The sequence below is a fragment of the Aotus nancymaae genome, unplaced genomic scaffold (genome assembly GCF_030222135.1).
Source record: "Aotus nancymaae isolate 86718 unplaced genomic scaffold, 86718_ANA_hifiasm-v0.15.2.pri h1tg000022l_1, whole genome shotgun sequence".
NCBI lineage: Eukaryota > Metazoa > Chordata > Mammalia > Primates > Aotidae > Aotus > Aotus nancymaae.
The window spans coordinates 20,785,576-20,805,369 of NW_026988435.1; the positions used below are offsets into that span (position 1 = coordinate 20,785,576).

The 19,794-nt window shown below is 34.3% G+C and overlaps 1 protein-coding gene across 2 annotated transcripts in view; it reads left to right on the forward strand.

The window, feature by feature from the left end:
* Nucleotides 1-19,794, forward strand: part of USP25 (ubiquitin specific peptidase 25) — a 138,126-nt gene that overhangs the window by 40,144 nt on the left and 78,188 nt on the right. For both annotated transcript variants that reach the window (XM_021671977.2, XM_021671980.2), the window contains exons 4-5: nt 4,703-4,826; nt 18,051-18,213. In XM_021671977.2, coding sequence (XP_021527652.1) covers nt 4,703-4,826; nt 18,051-18,213 — 287 coding nt within the window. The remainder of the gene's footprint in view (nt 1-4,702; nt 4,827-18,050; nt 18,214-19,794) is intronic.

A 19,794-nucleotide genomic window follows, 5' to 3' on the forward strand; every position in this document is an offset into this window, starting at 1 on the left:
TGATTATTGCCATGCAGAAATCATGTAATCATGTCTTCTGATTTTTTTTTTCTCCTAGAGAATGAGGGAAGAAATACTCATTGTACATATACAATCTCCTGATCTTTTTCTTTTGCTGTTTCTTCAGAAATTTTAAAACCACATTGTAAAAAACAAAACCATTTTCAAATATGATTTGTTTCATAAAAAGCATTTATGTCTAAGAACATGAAGTAGATGGTGATTCTTGTTAGTTTTGCTCTCAGTACCCCTTTACACTCATAAAAATTATTGAGGACCTCAGAGCTTTCGTGTACATAAAATAATCTATATTAGAAATTAAAACTGAGAAAAGCTTAGGCTATTCATATTAAAATATCAATCTGTTATGTTTACATAAATAACTTTTTATGAAAAATACATTTTCTGAAACAAAATTGTGAGAAGAGTACATTGCTTTTCATCGTTGCAAGTCTGTCATGTTAGAGGAGAGCTAGCATCTCCAATGTGCCTCTGAAGGTTTGCATTCTATTGTACTAAGTTGTTTTGGTTGAAGTTTGTTAAGAAAATCTGGCTTAACACAGATAATTTAGAAGAGAGAGGAGTATTTTAACTGATCAATCAGATTATAATGGGTATTCTTTTTTTTTTTTTTTTTTTTTTTGGAGACAGAGTCTCTGCCAACCAGGCTGGAGTGCAGTGACATGATCTCGGCTCACTGCAACCTCTACCTCCTGCCTTTAAGCAATTCTTCTGCTTCAGCCTCCTTAGTAGCTGGGACTACAGGCGCATGTTACCACGCCTGGCTAATTTTTTGTATTTTTAGTGGAGAAGGGGTTTCACCATGTTGGCCAGGCTGGTCAATCTCGAACTCTGACCTTGTGATCCTCCTGCCTTGGCCTCCCAAAGTGCTGGGATTACAGGCATCAGCTAACTCACCTGGCCAATAATGGATATTCCTTTTAATGCTATACCCAAACTTAACAAATGGTAATTTCTTAGAAATTAGTTGCAATGTGGAATTTAAAATCACATCATTATTCTATGGTGGTATCAATGACCTTTTCATATTATGTTGCATTAAAATCCATTAATGTTTCCTGCTTCTTGAATGGATCTTTTAGTCATGGATGATTTTGTAACACTGCATTGGTAATTTGAAGATACTTCTTTTTAAATGCTTGAAGAATATATACTGTAAGAAAAAGTTGCATTTGTTACTATCACCACTCATAGACAAGCCTTTAAGTATTGAGAAGATATCAAGCTCACAGAGATAGAAACAAGTTTTTCAAAGTTTAGATTTTTGCTTGAAAATTCTATATTAATCATTGGCAACATATACATTTGTTTTTCTTAAAGCGACAGCCTCACTTTTTTTTTTTTAAGACAACATCTAAATTTCAGAGTCTGAATAATTCTAGTTTGTAGTTTGTTCTTTTAAATAAAAATTGCATTCCATGGGAAAAAATCAGTATAGCTTGTAACTCATTTTGCACTAGTGTATTTTCTTTAGCAACAACATATTTTGGATATAGGGCAGAAGTACTTCTTATGTTAGAATTAAACACAAATCAAGGTTTGAGATTTAATAAAATTAGGTTTAGTCTTTTCTTCAAGAACGTAATTGTAAAAGAAACTGGCTTGGCCTCTTTAAAACAGTGAGTGTGTGTATTTGTAGCTAATACAATGAATTACACAACTTAGTGCTGCTGCCTTGATTTGTGCTAAGATGCAGCAGTTTTATTCACTATTGTTTTGCATCATTGGTGCAAATGTGACTATGGTACAAAAGGCAAATAATATCTCAGTATTATTACATTTTTAATTTAAGGACCGTCTCTTTTTTCAGAGGGGCCCTGGGGCCCCCAAGGATCAATGGACTATATTTGAAGAACTGCTAGGAAGGCAGAAAGACCACTTTGGATTTAAGAGTTAGAATTAAATTTTGAAGCCTATGTACCATTCTCTCTTCTTAAGATGTGCTTCATTTCTCAGAACTTCAGTTATCTCATTTATAAAATAGGTTGGAGGAGGGGAACCCATCTTGTTCCTTTGCTTTTTGTTGCTTGAATTACAATTGATAAATTAGGAAAAGCTGTAAGTGTAAGTGGTTGCTACTTTTAAATTAGTTTCAGCTGTAGCACATTCGTTTTACTTGTCATGGTACAGTAAACATTCTAGATGTTTTCAAATAAGGAATTTAATACAAGGGATTAGGTTCTTTGAAAAATCACTGGAAGGACTGGAGGAAAGCTCTAGCTCAGCCTTGTGAAATGACTACCACATCATTGCAGGAGTGCTGGTCAGGGAAGCTGCTACTTCTGTCACAATTAGGAAAGCTGCCTCTAGGACTGCTGAGTTCAAGAACATACTTCATAGTTGTAGCCCAGGAAACAGGAAGCCAGAATTAGGTAATTGCCAGTGAGCTCTGTCTGGATATTGGAATGCAAAGTCTAGTTGCCACTTCTGTTCCATCTCTTGACATTCCTAAAGCTGGAAATTGGAGCCTGGAATACTGCTGTGGAACAACTTAAATCTTTTCAAGCACATTAGAGAAAACAGCCAAAGGCAGCAGAATAATGCCCCCCACCTTCTGCCTTCCAAATCTCATGTTAGTGCATCCTAATGGATGTAGCCTAAATTTCATCCAAAACCCTAACTGCCAGGGAATAAAGAAGATAATTTTTTTGTTTGTTTTTTAAAAGAACTGTTTAGTTACTATAGTTGAAGAAAAGAAACTTAGAATGAGATAATGGAATCTGACTGCCAGTCACATATCTAAAACCTGTTTTTCTGCTTCTCTGTGACTCTCAAATTGTTTCCGCTTTTCATTATCCTGTCTTATCTAAATTTTGGCCATTTTAATAACTGAGATAGCTTTCATTTTTATGAGGCATTTTATACCTTTTTAGTCCTTGCTGCTGCTTCATCAGTATTTACGCTCAACTGTTCAGTTCCAGGTTACACTCATCTTTAGCTGTGGTCTGGGTGGACTTGGATTTTGTAGCCGTACTTATAAAACCTTTGGCCTGCTGTTGTCTGTAAAGTGATTGACCATTTCAATTTCTGTGCTACATAAATCTTTCACATTTTACTTGCTTGAATTTTTTGGGGCCCTACTTATTAATACATTTTTGTGAGGTTTTATTATACTCTCTAAAGACATTTTAAAAAACACCACCACTTCCTTCCATGATCGGCTATTCTTTTTAATATTTTACATCTCCTTACAGGCTACTGTTGGGAGGACGTGTGGATAAAAATAGAAGCAGACTCTGGAAACCATCAATATACATTACTTTTTTTTCATTAAATATATAATATGGTTTTCTGGCATCTATATAAAACTGTTTAGCCAGATGGTAAAATAAAGACACCTTATCTTCCATCCTCTATCCTGTTTTTTTTCCTCTTCTAAAATTGTATGATTACAAAAGAAAATATTTTTAACATGTCTAAAATACACCAGCCTGGGCAACAAGCAAAACCTCCTATTTATAAAAGATTAAAAAGAAAATCAGCCAAGTGGTGCATGCCTGTAGTCCTAGCTACTCTGGAGGTTAGGGTGGGAGGATCACTGGAGCTCAGGAGTTTGAGATTGCGGTGAGCTATGATCATGACACTGCCCTCCAGCCTGGGTGACAGAGTGAAACCTTGTCTCTAAAAAATAAAGAAAATTTAAATTACACGTAAGTAAAATGAAGGCAAAACATGTCCAAAATACAAATAAGCATAATCCCAACCATGCAAAGATAATAACAGATAGTTTCTCTTTCTGATCATATTGTTTTATAACCTGTTACCACTTTGTTACTTAACAATATACTGTGGTTTCTATCATTGTTTAAATGTTAATGGGAATATTTATCATTGGCATCTTCTGGGTTAAGGAAATTTACCAATGTATTTTGGGAAATTGGATTAAAAGCCTTTCTGAAGGCGGTATTAGTTGTAACTTTTATTCTTTGGGAAAAAGAATTAATACACATAGCATCATTAATACTCAAAAGCATCTTTTTTTAGTAGAGGGCTAGTTTCATTCACTTGTATCTTCATTTTTGTGAAATGAGAATCTTGTTTTAAATGAAAAGGATTGCATGCTTATTAAAGAATTCAGATATATTTTAAATAGAAAGTGAAAGATCCTTATACTTCCTCCTCCAATAACTCCTTTCCTCAGGGTTAACCACTGTTAATAGTTTGGCACATTCTTCCAGAATTTAAAAAACGTATACATCTGTGGTCAGTTTCTGAAACATCGATTTTTGAGGGCTCGTTGTTAATTATTATAATTTGATAATGTCTAGACAGTAGTAGTAGAGACAGAATGTAATGTGTATATGATTGGGTTAACCTCAGAAAGCAGAAATGTAAATGTTTAATTGCGTTGATTTCAACTTTTGTTGATAAACTGTTCTCAGCAGTCTTTCTGCTTATTAGCTTTTAATAAGAGACCTCATAGTAAATACACAGATTCTTTTGCAGTGAAATATATTTCTGCTTACTGCTTTAGGTATATTTTATTGAAAAGAACATTGAGTTACCGAGTATAACCAGTTAAAAATGCGTTTCCATTTATTTTTAGATAGGCTTTTAGAAATATAAAATTAGTTGAAACTGACTGGTTTAAAGAGTTTATTGGGTATAAAATCTCCATAATAAGAATTACCTTTCATTTTGTTTTACTTTTAATTTTGAGAAAGATAGTTTTGCTTTTCAGATGTGATTGATCTCACTGGAGATGATAAAGATGATCTTCAGAGAGCAATTGCCTTGAGTTTGGCCGAATCAAACAGGGCATTCAGGGAGACTGGAATAACTGATGAGGAACAAGCCATTAGCAGGTAAAAACATAATTTGTATAAAGCAGATATAAGTACTTTTAAAAATAGAATTGGCTTGAATTAATTTTAATAGGTAATAAGATATACTTTGTTACTCTAAACTAGTTGTATCCTATGTATTTTTAAATTTTATGTAACCAAAAGCTTCATATTTAGTTTTGATTGCAATTGGGTTTAGATTTTATAAGATTTTGGGATGGTGTTATGAAGGATTACATTTAGGTGCATATTTTAATATTTTTTTCATTTTTTTCTTCTCCTAATCTCTTTTGGATACGCTGTCCAATTTACAACAATTTATAGCAAGGGTCAGCATCCTTTTTTTGTAAAGTGCTAATAGTAAATATTTTTGGCTTTATTGGCTATAGGGTTTCTGTTACAGCTATTAAGCTCTGGTGTTGTAATGCAAAAGCAGCCATAGCTAATACATAAAATAACGAGCTTGGCTGTGTCCTAATAAATCTTGATTTATAAAGACAGCCAGCCAGTTGGATTTGTCCCCTTGGCTGTGCTTTGCAGACATCTGATCTATAGTATGGTCAGATGTTTATATATATTTTTCAAAGAAATAGGCAGGGCTCCAGGATGTGTGCTAGAATGCAGTTTTTTATTTAATAACCAAAACGTTTTAGTTTGAAACAGTTTGATTCATCTAAGGACTAAATAAACACATTTGATTTTTATAATAGCTCTAAAAAATGTTGATTTTAAAAAGCCATGACATTATAACTAACTGTAATCCTCTAAACAACTATTTGAAGGCAGTGGTAACTCTGTTACTAAAGAAGAAATTTAGCTTGTAAGAGGTCAAATGCTTTTTCTAAAGGTACACAACTCAGATGTATCTTACGACTATAATTTTTTTCCCTGTAACATAGTTCTTTGGTAGCAGAATGTACCAGATTTCTCAGGTATTTCTCTTGGCACAATATCAATAGGATATTTCTTTTCAAATAATCAGAGATTTCTGTATGATAGGAAATGTCTTAAAATGCTGTTTAGCAAAGGCACATAATTTTTTTTCTTAGTGAGACTGTTAATGTCTCTCAGTGTTACTTTGGAAACTACTTTGTAAGACATTATATCATGTAAAGACTTAATTAAAATCTGTTGTCCCCCTCATTAGTTGTGGCTAATATTTATTGCCAGGTATTTTAAATGAAAACCAAAAAAAAAAAAAAAAAAAACCATAGTTAGGCTTATTTTCTGAAGTATTTGAGAAATTATATGAATTGGGCTTTTTCTTTTTCTTTTTAAAACATGTATTGCAATGCATAATTATCTTGAATAATTATAAAACTTACAGTACTTAAACTTTGAGAAATATTTTAAATACAAAACACGTGAGTTGGATTTCAAATGTAAGGGGCATAATGATTTATGTGAAAAGGGTTATAAAAAGAATGTATACTTGATACAAATATTACTTTTAAAATTATGTTTTTTATATGAGCATATGAATATAAAATATCTGTGAGCTGATATACCCAGTTAGTATCAATAGTTTGATTGTTTTCTAATTAAAACAACATGTACTAATTATATAATAAAAGTAAAATACAAAAGTATGAAGACTCTTCCTAATTTGATATTCAGCTCAGTGTATATGTTATATATTGTTTTGGATAGTTGTTTTTATCCAAATTGGCAAAAGAAAAGATCTTCAGATAATGCTTTTTTTTTCATTCTAGGTCTTTTACGTTTTAATATAATTTAAAAATAGTAAATATTATTGTAGATGACATAGAGATTTGTCATAGTGTAACATGCCATAAAATTATGCTCTCTAGAAGTAAAAGAGTCATTTTAATTATGTGTAAATTCAGTAACCCTCAATGAACAAAGGAGTATTCAATGCGAAATATGCATTGAATAAACACGTATGTAAATCATGTTGTATTAGAAAAAGAGAATGTGGAGAGTTCTAGCTAAACATTATCAGCGATACATTTGCTCTTATGGGTTTATTAAGGTATAGAACTCTAAATTCAAAAGAGAAAATGATGCATTTTAAAGGAAGACATTTATGTATTATGCTTCAAAGTAAATTAACTCCTTCTTCATTACTGAAGTTCATATAGGGAAAATCTTTGCAAATAAAATTCCAAAATTATTTGCTTATTATATTTTAGAAGACATAATTTAATGTGAAGTTACACATTTAGAATACAACCTTGGCCGGGCGCGGTGGCTCAAGCCTGTAATCCCAGCACTTTGGGAGGCCGAGGCGGGTGGATCACGAGGTCAAGAGATCGAGACCATCTTGGTCAACATGGTGAAACCCCGTCTCTACTAATACAAAAAATTAGCTGGGCACGGTGGCGCGTGCCTGTAATCCCAGCTACTCAGGAGGCTGAGGCAGGAGAATTGCCTGAACCCAGGAGGCGGAGATTGCGGTGAGCCGAGATCGCGCCATTGCGCTCCAGCCTGGGTATCAAGAGCGAAACTCCGTCTCAAAAAAAAAAAAAAAAAAAAGAATACAACCTTGTGTGTATTAGATGACATAAAGCCTATCTTTTTACATCTTAGAATCCTGTGTTTAGGCATTTCTAAAGTTCACGGTTGAAATTTCTTAAGAACATTTTGAAAGTATTTCTTAATATACTTTTTACTGTCAGAATTGGCTGTATTTATTTTCTCTTGATTATCGTTGCCAGGACACAAGTGGAGTCTGGAGAGTTGAAATTTGTTAATAAACTACATTGTGACTGGTGTCTGTCTATGGCATATTTATTGTGAAAATGTCTTGCCTCATGAAATAACATTGGAGTGCCTCATTAGAAGATAGTGCTAAGTTTTCTAGCTAAAATTGTTACTAAGAACATTCACCTTCAACTATTTGAAGAAATGGTAGACTACAGAGTCTCTTTTTTCTTTATTACATCTGTGTTGCAGCTAGTTATTTCTCGTTATCTTCAGCTTGGAGTTGCCATTGGGGAAAGAAAGAAGGATCGTGTCCAGGAATAGTCAGGATGGAATTCTGAATTTTTAAAGTAGCTCTGTATAACTCCTTTTTTTAAAAATCCTTATCATTACTGCGGAAGCAGCTGTGAAGGGGAACTGCCTAAAGATGGTACGTGAAACAGGAGTGGATGAGGGAGGCAGATTTAGAAATCTTTTAAAATTGATATTTGAGGAGGATTTCAGTGCTCAATATACCAGATACTTGTGGATGCTAAGGAGCATGGAAGGGCCATCGAATAACCATCATTCCATTTTTGAGTGGCTTTTATGATAGAAGGTGCATTATGTCAGATTATAGATGGTCTGGAGAAGTAAGACATATGACATCGATTAGTTTTAAGGGCCACAGGGTTGTGGCTGTCAGTGACTGATGAACAGCAACAGTGTAACTTGAAAAAGTATCAGCAACAGTGAGGTACCACTGATATCCTCAGGAAGAGGGATCAACTGGTCAGTGTAGTCTGTCTGTCCATGTGGCAGGAGTCACATCCCATGCAATGTGAGCTCCCTTACTGCAAGATACACAAGTCAACTTTTGATAGGAGTCACATGTCTGACAAGTAGTGGTAGCCTCTGTATTAGAAACAGAGTTTCTTAATTTGTACTTTGTATATGATTCCATTGTGGGTATCATAATTGTGGATGTGATTCCATTTTTGGTATCATGATTGTGGATATGATGGTGATCTGGGTGGTGCAAACTTGATCAAAAGCTTTATTCTGTTCATCTCATTGAAGAATACATTAGAGCTCTCATACATCACAGTGGCTAAAACTAAAAAGACTGATGGGAAGTGATGTCAGCAGATGGCTGACTAGAGTTGCTTGGCACTCATCCCCCTCACAAAAAGGAACCAAAACAACAGGTAAGTTTATTTTGTCTGGAGTGACTGAGGAAATGGACTGGAGAGCACCCGGGGAACAGCAAAGTCCCCATGGAGCATAGAGTCAAGAATTGCTCCATAGGGAGGAGAGCAAAGCATCCTGCCTCTGCCATACTATCTCCCCTACCAGGATTGAATCAGAGCCAGGGGGTTCCTCTTCTTACAGGAAGAAGGTAACCTGGGAATCATCAGTCCTCATCGCCACCACAGATGCCAGCAGTCATTGCTGCAGGAGAGTTCCCCAGTCCTCACAGGCCCCAAGTCCAGCATAAACAGTTGCTGAAAGCACATGTGGCTGCATTCCCCCAGAGCAGGAACCCCTTTGACACCCCTTACCCCTGTGACCCAAGCAGCTAAAGAATGGTGCAACTGTGAAACCAAGCCCATATCTGGAGTGCATTCTGACTTGGAGGCCAGTAGCCACCCTGAATCCCAGAGGCATTGCCTTCATTCCACAAAGTTCACACAAGTGCCTCTAGTACTAGTACTGTGGCTACTTGGAGCCTAGGCTCAAAGGCACTACTGGGACCCTGATACCTAAACCCACAAGGCTCGCTATTACCCAGGGAAGCAGGTAGGCCTGCATGGCAGGGCAGCCCCATGCAGCCACCAGGCTAGTGTACACTTGTCCCTGGCTCAGTAGCTGGCCTGAAAGTGGCCCAGCCCTAAGGGAGAGAATAGCATACAACCAGTGGGCCTGCATGAACTTGCTCCCAGCTTGAACATCTGGCCCAGAGGTTGTCTGCCTGTACTTACCACTGGAGGATTCTGCACAGTCGCTGGGCCACAATTGCCTGCCCTTAGTCCAATAGCTGGCTTGGAGGCAGTCTGTCCACAGCTCAACCCTACATCACCAGTCATGCACAGCCTCCAGTCCCACATGCATCTATCCCTGGCCTGACAGCCAGCCCAGCAGTAACCCTGACATGAGAGACTATCCTACAACTTTCTGGCCTGCTACATCAGCATGTGACTGGCCAGAAACCAGCCTGGCACCCCCAACTCTGGAAAAACCATGCCATCACAATCATGGGCTCCTGCATACCAGATAAGATAATTACAGACATCGCAGGTGAGGATTCCAGCTGAAGAATCTGCATGGAGACCACACTGCTGACTTCACCCTGAACCAAAGCCAACAAACCATTTCCAGTCAGCACCCTAGGACACATCAACAGGAAAAAACCTCTGCCTATGAAAGCTGCTCTTTAAAATGGGAAAAAGCAGTTGTCCATTAGATGCACAGAAACCAACATAGAGACAGAAGAATCGTGAAAAAGCAAGGAAACCTGGCACCCTCAAACCTGGTGTCCAAACCTGGCACCACAATATATCTTCAGTAAAAGAATCCAAGGAATATGAAATGCATGAAAAATAATTCAAAATGATAATATTAAATTCTTGAGTTGAAAGAGAATACAAAAATTTAATGAAATTAAGAAAACAGTTCATGAACTGAGTAAGAAATTGGACAAAGAGATATATATTACAGAAAGGAGCCAAACAGAAATCTTGGAGCTTGAGGAATTCAGTGACTGAAATTAAAAAAATAAATACAATTGAGAGCCATAGTAATAGACTAGAACAAGCTGAGTAATGCATTTCTGAATGTGAAGACAGATCTCTTCAAATAAAACAGTCAGAGGAAGAAAAAAAATAACAGAATGAAGAAATAGGACTTACCAGACACCATTAAGCAAACCTAAATTCATATGGGAGTTCCAGAGAAAGAAGAAGAAAGGCATAGACCACCCATTTGGTTAAATAAGTTGTTTGTGTCTTTCTTCACTTCTTGGGAGAAAGTCTTGGCAAGTTATGGACATCTAGGAATGCAAAGAGATCCCCAGTAAAATTCAGCCCCCCAGAATCCTCTCAAAGGCACATAATTCTAAAAGCTATAAGACACGAACATTGGGTCACATATACAGGAATTCCCATTAGACTATCAGTAGATTTCTCAGCAGAAAACTGTATAAGACAGGAGGGAGTGGGATGACATATTCACAGAGCTGGGAAAAAAAACCAAAACTGTCAACCAAGAATATATCTGGCAATGCTATGCTTAAGAAATGAAAAAGAAAGAAAGACCTTCCCAGACAAGCAAAAGGTGATAGAATTCATTACCACTAGACTGGTCTTAGACAACACTTAAAGGAAGTAATAGGAAACGAAAGAATGATTAATATAATGAAAACGTGAAAATACAAAACTCATCAGTATAGGTAAATCCATAATCATATTCAGAATACCCCGGTGCTATAATGGTGCTGTGTAATTCCTTCAGTCCTCTAGTATGATGGTTTAAAATTAAAAAGATCAGAAACATCAACAGCTACAATTAGTGGCTAAGGAACACATAAAAGATAAAGATGTAAATTATAGCAATCAAAACAAATTGTGGTGGAGTAGGGAAGTGAGAAAAAGTCTAGATTATTTTTGTGTGACCAAAGTTAAGTTGTTATTAGCTTAAAACAGTGTTGTAACTATAAAACTATAAAACTCTTTTTTTTTTTTTTTTAAAGACGGGGTTTCACCATGTTGGCCAGGCTGGTCTTGAACTCCCGACCTCAGGTGATCCGCCCGCCTTGGCCTCCAAAGTGCTTGGATTACAAGTGTGAACTACCACGCCTGTGGTAACCACAAGAAAAATTATAGTAGATAGACAAACGAGAAAGGAAACAAAGCTTAGCATTGTAGAAAACCACAGAACCCCATTAGTAAACAAGAGGGGAAGAAGCAAACAAAGGATCTTCAAAATAATGAGAAAACAAAATAGCATGAGTGAATTATTACCTATCAATAGTAACCTTGAATGTAAGTGGATTAAATTCCACAATTAAAAAAAATATAGAGCAGCTGGATGGATTAAAAAAAGACCCAACTCTATGTTGCCTGTAAGAGACACACCTCATCATTAAATATAAACACAGAGTGAAAGTGAAGGGATGGACAAAGATATTCCATGAAGATGCAAACCAGAAATGAGCAGAAGTAGCCATACTTGTAGATACAGTAGACTTTAAAAAACTGTAAAAAGAGACAAAGTCATTGTGTAATAATAAAAGGATCAGTTCACCAAGAAGTAAAACTAAATATATGAGCACCAAACACCAGAGCATCCAAATATATAAAGCAAATATTATTAGATTTAAAGGGGGAAATAGACTACAATACAACGATAGGAACTTCAGCCATCCCCCTTTTAACAGTAGACAAATGATCTAGAAATATGAGACTTAAACTACACCATAGACATTTATGAAACATTTTCTCTCAAGCTACAGAATACACATTCTTCTCAACTGCACATGGAGTATTGTCCAGTCAAGAACATACGTTAGAGATGGTATCAAGTATTTTACTGGATCACAACTGTATAAAACTAAAAATCAACAACAGGAAAAACTTTATAAACCAACAATTACATGGAAGTTAATATGCACCTTAATAACCATAGGGTCAGTGAAGAAATTAAAAGCGTAATTAGAAAGTTTCCTGGGACAAAGGAGCATGGAAGCATATTATACCAAAACCAGTGGGACACAGTGAAACCTGTTTTAAGTGAGAAGTTCATGGCAATGAATGCCTGCATCAGAAACAAATATTTCTAATAAACAGCTTAACTGTGCAACTCAACAAACTTGGAAAGGAAGAACAAGCTAAACCCAAAATTGGTAGGATGGAAATAATAAAGCTTAGAGCAGAAGTAAACAAATAGAGACTAAAAAAGCAATTCAAAAGATCATTGAAGTATTTTTTTGGAAAGATAAGCAGACTCAACAAACCTTTAGCTAGACTAAGGGGGAAAAAAAAGCCTGAAATAAATAAAACTAGACATGAAAAGTGAAATATTACAAATGATCAGAATTAGAGGATCACAAGAGACTATTATGAACAACTGTGTACTAGCAAATTCTAGAATATAGAAGAAATGGATAAATTCTTGAACACAACCTACCAAGATTAAATTGAGAAGAAATGGAAAATCTGAGCAGACCATAATGAGTAAGAGAAATAAATATTCAAGTCTGACATAAAAAAGCCCAGTTTCTGATGGCTACATTGCTGAAGTCTATCAAACATTTAAAGAACAACTAATATTCTCAAACTATTCCACAAAATTGAAGAGGAGGGAATACTTCCAAATTCATTTTATTAAGCCAGCATTACCCTTATTCAAAACTAGACAAGGACACAACAAAAAGGAAACTACAGGCCAGTATCCCTGATGTACCTCAATTCAGAAATTCTCAACAAGATTCTAGCAAACCAAATGCAACAGCATATTAAAACATCACCCACTGTGATCAAGTGAGATTCATCCCAGAGATGCAGGGATTTTCCAACATACACAAATCAATAAATGTGATACATCACATTAACAGAGAACAAAAACCATGTATTTTCAGTAGATATCGAAAAAGCACATTTCAAAGTTTAACATCCCTTCATGATAAAAACTCTCAAAATAGATATAGAAAGTATGTACCTCAACACAATAAAGCCCATAGTTGACAAACCGACAACTGGTCATATACTGAATGGGGAAGAAATGAAAGCTTTTCCTAAGATCAGGAACCTAACAGAGATGCACACTTTGACCAGTCTTATTCAACATAGTACTGGAAGTCTTAGAGCAGTTAGGCAAGAAAAAGAAATAAAAGACATCCAAAATGGAAAGGAGAAAGTAAAATTGTCTCTGCAGATGATACGATATTAAATATAGAAAACCCTAAAGAGTTCACCAAAAAACTACTAGAACTAATAAATAAGTTCAGTAAAGTTGTAGGACACAAATTAACATAACAAATCAGCACTTCTATATGTTAATGTGATTTATTTGAAAAATTAAAAAAAAATTCCATTTGCAATAGCTACAAAAAATCAAGATACCTAAGAATAAGCTTAACCAATGAGATAACAGATCTATACACTGAAAACTATAAAACATTGAGGAAAGAAAGAGAAGACACAAACAAATGGAAATATATATATATGTTCATGGATTAGAAGAACTAATATTACTAGAATGGCCATACTACCTAACGTCATCTCCAGATTTAATGCAGTCCATATCAAAATTCAGTGACCCTTCAGAGAATTAGAAAAGACAATCCTAAAAATTCATATGAAACCACAAAAGTGCCCAAATAGCCAAAGCAGGCCTGAGCAGAAAGAATAAAAGCTGGAGGCATCATTACCTGACTTCCAAATATATTGCTAGAATATAGTAATGAAAAAAATGATATTGGTATAAAAACAGACACATAGACCAGTGGAACAGAATAGAGAGCCCAGAAATGGACACACCTACAGCCAACTGATTTTTGACAAAAACTATTCAAGACCTGGGATAAATCTAAGATACAAGAACTTCCATGAAGAAAGTGATTAAATATTATTAAGACATGTTAAAGAATACATAAATATTTGGAAACATGCAGTTTCATGAATTGGAAGACTGACATTGTCAAACTGGTCAGTTCTTCTTAAATTGTTTTGTGGTTTAGTTTGATCCCAATTAAAATACCCTTAGTTTTGTTTTTGCTTTTTATGAAACAGATGTTTCATTCCTTTCTTTTTTTTCTTCCGGTTGATCTGTATAGCTTAAAGTATATGCATGTTTTTCAGTGAGTGTAATACTTCCTAAAAAGGAGCTTAGGTGAGCTAAAGTGGGATATTTTTAACATCATTGCTATTGGGAGTTTAACAACACAAAACAAGATAAAATAATAGCACCCTCTCACCTCCCCCAAAGAAAACCACTGTGTAATAAAATTTAATGAAAACATAAACATCTACCATATGTAAGTGCTTTAAACATTAAGTGTAGTGTATGGAAGGAAAAGAGGCAGCAAGACATTTTGTCGTCTTTTTGTATTGCTTAATGCCAAGGTCATGACCAATGTTGAGAAGATAAAGCAAAGTGACAGGTCAGGCTGGGTTTTGGTTTGTGGCTTATGAGTTTACCCTTCAACATGCCACATTTTGTTATAGCCTATATCTGAGCTCTCTGAGATTTGCTTGTATTTTATTTTATTTTGTTTTATTTTTATTATTATTTTTACCTCTACCAGTGGGTAATACCTGGATTTTAGCTATTGCATGCCTTATACTTAAGAGCTTGGGTAGCATCATTGCTAAGGCCAGGGGAGGAACGCTTATGCAGGATTTTGCTTTACAAAAGTTTGGATTTACGGCGCCAGTACTAGATTATATAAAGGGATCAGGTGTAGCAATAGAGCAGTATATGGGCTAGAAGTTGTTTTTTGCAATCAGTCAATTCATAACCAACCAAGTCAATAACCAACCAAGAAGTAGCAGCATGTAATATCTTAATCGTCCATTTACTTTAAAAACTTGTTTTGCCCCCATTTATAATGTTTGCTCTAGAGGTAAGGCAGATTATTGTTTCTACTTTCAGACACTGATTGGAGACACTGGTTGGTATTTTTGGTGCAATGATAAGTGTTTTTATAAAGATCTTTAGGAACCAAGTGGAGATGGTAGGAGGAGACCTACTGAAGCATTTTAAAACTCTGGTGATAAAATTGTGTTTAAATTCAGGGAATCACGAAATTATGGCATTCCCCTTTTACCTGCCATCTTTTTTAGCACCATAATTCTACCATGTGGTATGGTTAGGGTGTATTATAATAAATCTATTTCTTTAAAACCCATACTTTTGTTAAAATGAATGATGATATCTACCATATGACTGAATTGAGCTACTTAGGAAATGGTTATTATCTTTAAGTCTTAGGTGACTTTGAGGAGCAATGAGCAATTATATGCATCTCTGAAACCTTAGTCAAAGTTGTTAAAGTTTGTACCTCATTTGACCGCTGTAAAGAAAGTTATATAGGAGTGCCGGGAAGATGTCGCCTTGGTTTGTATTCCTAACTTTCTTGCCTTTCTAACTTCCTTTATGGAATAGCAAGCAGGTTGCTTGCTCCTAGAAAGTACCTTTGAGGCCACACATTCTTGCAAGTCCTGTGTGGGGAGAGAGGAGGCAAAGGAACTAAAAAGCTTACATTATCTCAATATATTAACGTGATATTTACATTACATATTTTGTATGTAAACATAGGAATCAAGTGGTGTATATTTTTTGCTAGAGCAGAAGAGGGGCATAAAGCAATTGAGTATACTTAAAACATTTTGAAAGACCTTCTGGGATTTAGTAATCTTAGCCTAGATCTGGAATATAAAAAATATACTCAGGGTATATTGTGCAGAAGTCAGATGTCCTAAAATTTTCTGTAACTAATTTATATTTGAGTCATTTCCCGCTTACTATGATACGTATGATCTGCTCTGTTGCCATTACTAAGAAGGATTTGTTTCTTGTTATATAATGATTGATATTTATCTGCTATAGATACAGGATTACATCTGGTTCTTTTAGACTTTTGACCAGTTTATATTTTAGAATATGCTGTAGAATTCTCTTTTTAAATAATTATTGTCTACCTGCCATGGTACTAGTCAATTACTGAGTACCTCTTCTATCTCTTACATAGCATCACTGGTACTAAATTTCTTTATGGTATTGTTTTTATCTACCTTTCTCAGAACTTATTCCATGTGTTAGTCTATTTATTTTTGATTACCAAGATATGAATGTTTGCTCTATCTAAACTTATACATGTATATTACAAAAGGAAAAAAATTTCCAAATGAGAATACTACCATTTAAAAAAGTCAATAAAAAGTTAAATATGCCCTCTATATGTCAGTCTTTTGTATTACTTTTTATATACTGTGCCATTAACCTTTCTTTTTTGAGCATAAACTAGTCTTGTACAAATTCATTTTGTTCTGCTTATTATTATTGTATTCTGCTGAACTGCAAAATTTAACTGTTAGAAGGTCTTTAGGACCTCCTGGATCTCCACTAGGAGAGTCAAGTTGACTCTCTTTATCTCTTTCTTGTATTTTTGAAAGCTTGCTTTCTGGTAACAGTAGAATGTTAGAGATATTCCCTGGTTTTCTGCCCCAATTCATCTAACCAACTATCTTTCAGAGAGTTCTGGTATCTTTTAGGGAAAAACACCTGGAGTCTGGGGTTGCCTGTGAGAGTTCATTTTTGGGCAGAGAGTATTGCTGCCTAGTTGGGTCACTCTTTAATGTGACAGAAGTGTAAACTGTTTACTTTTAACCACGAGTTTACATTTTAACATATCGTGTTGTTACCCATTTTTTTAAGAAATGTGTGGTTTTATTGATTTCCAAAGATTGACTTCTGTAGTCACATGGTATGTTTTAAGTAATGATACTTTAGATTTAATTGTATCTAATGTCTTGTGATAAATACTGTTGTTAAGGATAAAGGAATATTATTTTGACATTAATTTGACAGGATAAAATCTTTAGGGTAAAAATGGTATAGAATGAATGAGATTTCCTTGACGAACCAAAAAGTTGAAAAAAACTATATCTTTGCTGAGATTCTGGTAATTAACACAAACTGGGCTAAGATACCTGAATGTTATTTATGCTGAGTTAGAATAGTAAGTAACAGGTTTTTTTTTTTGTTGTTGTTGTTTTTTAGCTGAAGCCAAGTAGCAGGTAACACATTTCTTGAGCAGGCAAAATGCTTGGTTAGATCATATTTGGGAACCAGGGTTTTTCAGTTATGATTATATGTTGTTGCATGCTAAGGAGCAAGAAACATCTTTAAGCAAAGTAATGTTACTTTTGCTGTGTTTAGATACACTTAAGATATTCTGTAGGTGAGATTATTTTGGAAAGATTAATCTTTTGTTATTCTAATATGTGTTCTAACATTTCATTAATTTTTTCCAAAGGTGAACTTTTGGGCAAAGCAGTGAACATACCAGTTTTATTTTCCTTTATTTGGCTGTCATAGAGACATAGATTTCAAGAATTGAAAGGAATCATTAAGTTTAACTCCCTTAACTATTTTTTTTGTAGAAGGGGAACTAAGTGGTTGGTGGCAAAAGTGCAACGTGTTCAGTTTTTAATGTTTTCTTGATTCAGAGTGATTGTTATAAATAGTAGTCATTATGTTATATTGTAAATAAGTACTTTAATAGTTATTTCTCAGAAAATTCATCTAGGTGCTATATTCTTGGTACTAAATATCTTTTTGTTGAAATGTAATTTACTGTACTTTGTATTATATAGCTACTATTTTATGGTTGAAATTTCATTTTAGGAAGAGTACACTTCTCTATGTATTGGCATTGACACTGCTAAAACTAAGCTCTATTTGAATAAAGCTAGTATTAAATATTACTTCTTCAAATACATTATTCAGATCTTATGTAATGAAAGTAGAATGTGTGGTATGCTATTGCCTGGGATATACCGTTATATAATGCAATATATTTTTTTCCCACCATTGCTTAAGAGTTCTTGAAGCCAGCATAGCAGAGAATAAAGCATGTTTGAAGAGGACACCTACAGAAGTTTGGAGGGATTCTCGAAACCCTTATGATAGAAAAAGGCAGGACAAAACTCCTGTTGGGCTGAAGAATGTTGGCAATACTTGTTGGTTTAGTGCTGTTATCCAGGTAAGGATCTTTTTTTATTCAGTTCTTATTTGATATATATGATAGCAATGGAAAGTGGGTTGGTTGTGTTTAAGCTGTGTATTTTAAACGTAAGTACAGAGAAGTTTTTAATATACTCTTTTGTCTAATGAACTAGCTTGGGGATTTCAGTATCCTTCCATCATGCTTTGTTTTTAAAGTATGTATTTTTAACAGTATATCATTACTTATGCCTTTCACTTATTTGGAATCAATGTATCCTCTCTTTTTGCTTTTAGGAATTGTTGGGTGAAAATATTTTTGTGTATATTTCTCTGCAAATTTATGGAAGCATTGTAACCAAGTTTGAAATCAGAAGTGGCTTTTTGTGGGTCAGATCAGATTTATTTGTATATACTAGACAATGTAATTTATAAAATTATAGACATTTAATATTTTTAACAAGAAGGGACATTTGAGGTTCGTATAGATTTACAAATAATTCTCAGTTTGCATATGAAATGGTGTGAATAAAAATTGATAAATCAAGAATAACACATTATCTTTTTACTAAGAAATCCCTTAATGTTATGTTTCTTGATCTGCTTATTTAAAATAAGAGAAATTTGTATGTGTAGATATCCATCTTCTCAATTTGAAACATTTTTATGTGTTAACAACTATTATCAAAACTCTGTCATTCTCAGTTGATATTGTTATTCATCAGATTGCAAAACTTTAAAATTTATGAATAATATGTCCTTAATTTTTATTATTTTTAGGAAAATTAATATTTTGTGTTTATTTTTGTAAGAGAGTTGAATTATAGCTTCTTATTTCATGTTCCTGATGAATGCTTTTTACTTCATTGGACATGCATGCTATTTTTTATATTCGAAATATATCTTCATTTTGTAACTCTCCAATCCTGTGTGTATGACAGCTTAAACTTTCGTAAGATATTAAGGCAACTAATAGGTTATTCGGCTCATTATCTACAAGTTAATTGTTTTTGCTAGTTAATCTGTAATTTTAACTTTTTTTATACTTCAATGCTATAGTTTTCACCTTTTTCTTTGTTTTTGCTTCTGGTGGATACTACTATATAATTTGATTTCCTTTGTTTTCTAGATTTACCTCACTCTTTAATAGGATGTTGTGCATGCTAATAAGTAATATTCGATGTTACTGGATTTTCCAGGACATTAAGATGCTAAGAAATCTTAACATCTTAACATAAATCTATAGTAGTATCTTTGCTTCTAGCCTTGATTATGCATTCTTTATTTACTTATATGCCAAAAATAATATCTAAAATTTTGATACATTAGAGTTTCTTAGATCATCTTATCACCTATTAAGAGATCTATTTGTTAAGAAGGTTTGTACATGTTATAATTTAGACATCATTTTAAAATGTGAATTATAGTTTTAAAGTTCTTAACCGAGTATTCATGAACATGTTTTGCTGCCTGTTTTGGGTCAAGTAGATGCTGTCTCAGCACTATTATGGCAGATAAATGAGGGTCATTGATTAGAAGCTTTTCTTAGAAAAGTATAAGAAGAAAGAAAGTATTTGTAAATAATATTTGTTGGTTAGAATAGTCGGTTTTTATTTCTCCA